General features: G+C 43.3%; 1 protein-coding gene across 1 annotated transcript; it reads right to left on the bottom strand.

Moving 5' to 3' along the window:
• Positions 1–203: 203 nt before the first annotated feature.
• Positions 204–4,599, bottom strand: tekt3 (tektin 3). Its single transcript, XM_076093224.1, has 7 exons — positions 4,042–4,599; positions 3,280–3,363; positions 3,115–3,185; positions 2,833–2,976; positions 1,895–2,117; positions 1,065–1,219; positions 204–772 (listed from the first exon to the last, which is right to left on the bottom strand). The coding sequence occupies exons 1-7, from the start codon at positions 4,597–4,599 to the stop codon at positions 556–558; spliced, it is 1,452 nt and encodes a 483-aa protein (XP_075949339.1). The 3' UTR covers positions 204–555.
• Between the last annotated feature and the right edge of the window lie 270 nt (positions 4,600–4,869).

Below are 4,869 nucleotides of genomic sequence, written 5' to 3'. Positions count from 1 at the left end.
GGTCCCTGCGGGCGACAGGGTGCCCGCGGGCACCGTGTTGGCTACCTCTCCTATAGATGCTGTCGGAACATATTAAGTGATCCCCTTTGATTGTTGCGATACCTCTTGTATGACATTAATAAAGTAACAGTAGGTGTGACGGTTGTATGCTATTGATGATTAACAAGGCTTTTATTATGAAATTTCAAGAGTTTCCAGCATGTTTTAAGGATAACGGTTAGTAATATGCAGTGAACATGCCATATAAAATATCTGTAATTGGTGGTAAAATTAAAGCATTCGGAGACCTGCCTGATTAATCACCATGGTAATTGATTCTTCCATGACATCACATCATTTTATGTTTTTATTTATTTTTAAAACTTTTGTAAATACATTACGGGTACAATACTCAAAATTACGATAATCCATTGTTTATGATCGGATTTAGACATCAGTGCCCGTAAAATGAAGTAATTTTGTCACCCACAACACCCTCAAAATCACTCCAAAACCACTTAAGCAGCGATGGTTCATTCTATTGGTCTGCCAAGGCTCTCTCTTTGAAGACTTGATTTAGGTGTAGCCCACCAGCCGAGGCATGCTGGGAAAGCTCTTACGCATGCTCATGCACTTTTCCTGGTCCAGGAAGAGTGAGTTGGCCTTGATGGACAGGTCATGCTCCAGGGTCACTTTGGTCTTGACCAGAGTCTGCAGAGTGTTCTCAGCCTCCATCAGCCTCTCCTGGAGCTTATGAATGGTGTCCTCGATCTCCCTCACCTCACCCACAAGTCTGAACGAGGAAGGGTAAAGAGAAGCAGCTCACTGTTAAATTAGCTGGAGAGAGGAAGAAGTCAAGGTGAATTTTGGTAACGCAGTGCATCCATGCACTGTTAAAATTAAAAAAGTGTTAATGTCAAATCAGCTTCAGTAGATTGTAGTTCATCAATAAGAAACCAAGATCTGATATAAGTACAATTACATTTTCATTAATGTCTTTAACTGTCCATTGGTCAGTGTGGAGTGTGTTTACGTTTTGCTGAACCAGTGATTGAATGTACATAGCTAATGTATTTTGGAAATACCTATGGTGCGGGTTGTCCCTGCAGAGCTCTACGTTGGGTCTGCGGGTCCTCTCCTCCAGCCTGGTTTGGGCCACTTTCAGCGGGCACTCTTTGTCTCTGAGAGCCTTCTTCAAAGACTCAATCAGCATGTCTGTCTGGAAGATCTCCTGCAGAGTCTGGGTGATGAGACAAGACAGATGCAGAATGAAGTGACAGAAAAGGAAAGCGTCGTCAAATCATGGTAGCAACAGCTGAGTGTCTCGCTCATGAAAATAGCAGCTCAGCTGGTGCAGAGGGTGTTAATTAAGGTAAAGGAGGAACTATTGACATGAGGGGGGAGAGCAAATGAGAATCTCAATAGCAGAAGCAGAGAACAAGTACAACACTATCCACTGCCAGCTTTGAATCAGCTGAGCACAGTGCTGCACAGTGGCCTGCTCTGTCCCAACCCATTTGATGTAATTTAATTCCAGTGAATCGCTACTCGTTACAACTGACGGGGACGGAGGTTTATGAAGGACTGTGTGTCTCGCATGACAGCTGCCGTCAGTGTTCAAGCCCATCCAACAGCTGATGTGGATTCACTGTTTAACCCCCTGCAATTAACCCGAGAACAATGGGATCCAGTGTAGAATATGGCACAAGCAATGAAAGGGGCATTTATTACCATTGCTCTCTTTTGACAGGAATGTTTTACAATGAACATGCCATGTGGCAGGCAATAAGGGTGTATCATTACTGTGTATTTTTTGTAGATATCTAGCACAGGTACTGTTGCGTGAAGAAAAGAAAAAGAGAATGGTGTGCCAACACATGATCTCTGACATGACATGTGACCATGTTGAAAAGACCTTAGCCAGGTGCGTCTGTAGGCTGTTCTTAGCATCAGCGGTTTCTGATATGCGGTTTGTGAAGGCCACGTTGGCATTGTTGAACTGGTTCCACATTTCGTTGGACGTGGTGCTCATCAGGATCTCTATCTCGTCCCTCAGCTTCTGGGATGCAGCTCGTTCGCTCTGGGAGAGCAGGATGTTGTCGTCGGTGAACTTGGACCACGAGTCCGGTAGAGAGAGCCTGACGGGGGGAAAAGAAGTTGATACTCTCACTGTCTTTGAAAACGGTTTGGGCAAGATGGTTGTCGGATACTTTCTAGCCATTGCCAGCGATGTGGCTCTAGGGAAGGCAATATCAGTGTGTCCGTCTTTTGGTTGGTCCACCACTTTAGTCCAGACTAAAATATCTCAACTATTGGATGGATTGTCCCGAAATGTGGAACAGACTTTCATGGTTCCCAGATGATGAAGACAATTGACTTTGTTGAACCCCAGACTTTTCCTTTACAGTCATTCTGAGGTTTATATTTCGGTTATTTTGAGCGAAACGTGGTAAACGTCCCTCTCCACTAAATTTTTTTTTTTGCGCAATCATCAGGTCAAAATTGGACAGTATTGGACAAATTCAGTATCTGTCCAGTTCTTTGGTTTATGTTCAAATACACACAAAGCTAAACCATTTCCATCAGCCTCAGATGTGCTTTGTGTTTATTGCAATTAAGTTTGTTATTGTAAATGTTAGCGTGCTTAATTGCTCAATATTAAGGCTCATTATGGTGTGTTTGAACCTAGTTTATGAACATGACTTTCAAAGTTTGTCAAAAGCTTTTTTCTTTGATTGACAATTTAACAACCCGTTCGATACACCAAGCCGGTTTAAACAAACATAGGAAATAGTTAGCAGCTGTTTGACGTGATTAAACAGTTAATAACTGATCACATAGAGCTGTACTCACGAGGGGTCAAGTCTTTCAATCCCTCTGTAGTAGCCGATACCGTCGGATGTGTTCCTCAGGTGGTGACATCTGCCATCTATCCTCTGAGCTGTCACTTTGTCGCTCATGTCTCTTTCCAATTCATGCTGGGCTGCTCGGTTTGACCTACGGAACCCCACAAAGCAACACAGAAACAAAACTATATTTATATCAAATACATATCAAACGTCACAGTTTTGGAAACGATCATTAAATAGAATCCTGCATTGAATAACATTTCACAAATTGATTTCTCAGACTCACGCCAGCTGAGCGATGGCTCTGTCCAGATGTCGCCTCATCCTTTCCTGACATGACTTGATGACTTCCACTTCCTTGTTGCAACGCAGGTAAATAAAATTTGCTAATTGGTTTCCATCGGTTGCTCTCAGAAGTCACACATGCTCACATGTCTTGCTTTAATGTTACCTTGATGAGGTCTTTCTCTACGCCGTCATGTACCAGATCGATGGACATCCGCTTCTCTCTGTGGTACAAACACTCTTGAGACACCTATTGACAAAGTGATCATGAGTAAATTAAGTTGAGATGGTTGTATGAGTATAATTAAAAGTCTATTAAAATGCATTTTTTTCATTGTGACATTTAAATAAGTGAGAAAGTGTGGTATATAAGTGCAGTATATGTCTCTGTAAGCATATATAGTGCAGTGTATCAGCTGCATTCTCCAGTTTCAGTTACCTGGAGGAGTCTCAAAGAAAGCCTCCTGCCATATGATCTTAGCTGAGCAAGGTGTCCATGTCATCAGATCTCCCGCCAGATCAAGTTGAGTTGATCTGGCTGAGACAAATGAGTGGTCCTCCACTAGGAAACGTGGGTGACCTAAATAGGACTTTGTCCCAGCAAGAGCATTGCTGCGTTTTAAAGTGTCTTCCACGACCAGACAGACACTGTTGCTACAACTAAACGGGAAACCCTAGTCAAAACAGTTTCACCACAGTTACTGTGACGCACACTGAGACATGATATGCATGAATGTTAAGTGCAGTGAACCGAGTGTGAAGATTTCAAGGCAAATGCAAATTGTCCTTGTTGAAATGTAAATATTTCAAAATGTTCCAATAACACAACTCAAAATACAGATATGACTTACCAGAGAGGCATAATTCAAGGTAACACAGACACACACACACACACACACATATACAAATGTATTCCTTCCACCCTCACCTGAAGGGGCCCCGCAGTCTCTGCCAAGGCTCTCTCCAGCCTCCTCTTAACCTCAGTGAGTGCAGCGATCTCTGTCACCATGTTGTCAATCTCGTGGCTCAGCTCAGCCCTCCAGAAGACAATGTCATTAAGCCGCTCGCCGATGTTCTTGCTGGTTTTCTCTTGGGTTAGTCTGGTGAGCTGCTCCTTATCCTGCATCATCCTGATGGTGTCCCTTCGAAGTCTCTCTGCGCTATTCCGGGACGACTCGGACTCCCTGTAGTTGCTTATGTTGGACTTGTACCAGTCGTCGGGAGTGTAGCGGGTGGACAGCGCTGTCCTGTTGGATGGGTAGAACATGGTCTTGGCTCGAACCAGATCTAAATTCTCTCGCTGTATGGAAGAGGGGACAGTGCTGCTGCCTTTGTAATAGCTGTTGGTCCTCCACAGGTTGGCACTGGGATTCATGGCCAACACAGGCTGGGGGTTGCGATAGCTGGATGCCATGGTGGAGATGGCAGGCAGGAAGTGGCTGGTTTTTGGCCGAGCATATGTGGCTGTAGAGCCGATCAGCTCCATTTTTGACTCCCCTCAGGGTGCTTCTAGATTTCAGAGTTCAGTGCATCAAAAGTATTTATATCAACTTCAATTTGTAGGCTTATAAATTGTCTTCACATCTTTTAGAGATCCAAGACATTTAAATAAATGGATCAGACATTAAATACAGAATAATAACTAGCTAACTAAGCTTTTTTTGTGTCATTAGAGTTGATAGGTAAAAGTAACACAAATAAAATGACAAAAAAGCATCAAAACAGAAGAAGAAGAAATGTCTTACCAATATGAACA

The sequence above is a fragment of the Anarhichas minor genome, unplaced genomic scaffold (genome assembly GCF_050575085.1).
Source record: "Anarhichas minor isolate MPS153535 unplaced genomic scaffold, ASM5057508v1 ptg000017l, whole genome shotgun sequence".
In the NCBI taxonomy this organism is placed as follows: Eukaryota; Metazoa; Chordata; class Actinopteri; order Perciformes; family Anarhichadidae; genus Anarhichas; species Anarhichas minor.
The sequence above is the reverse complement of the archived record's forward strand: the minus strand, read 5'-3'. Positions and strand labels throughout refer to the sequence as shown.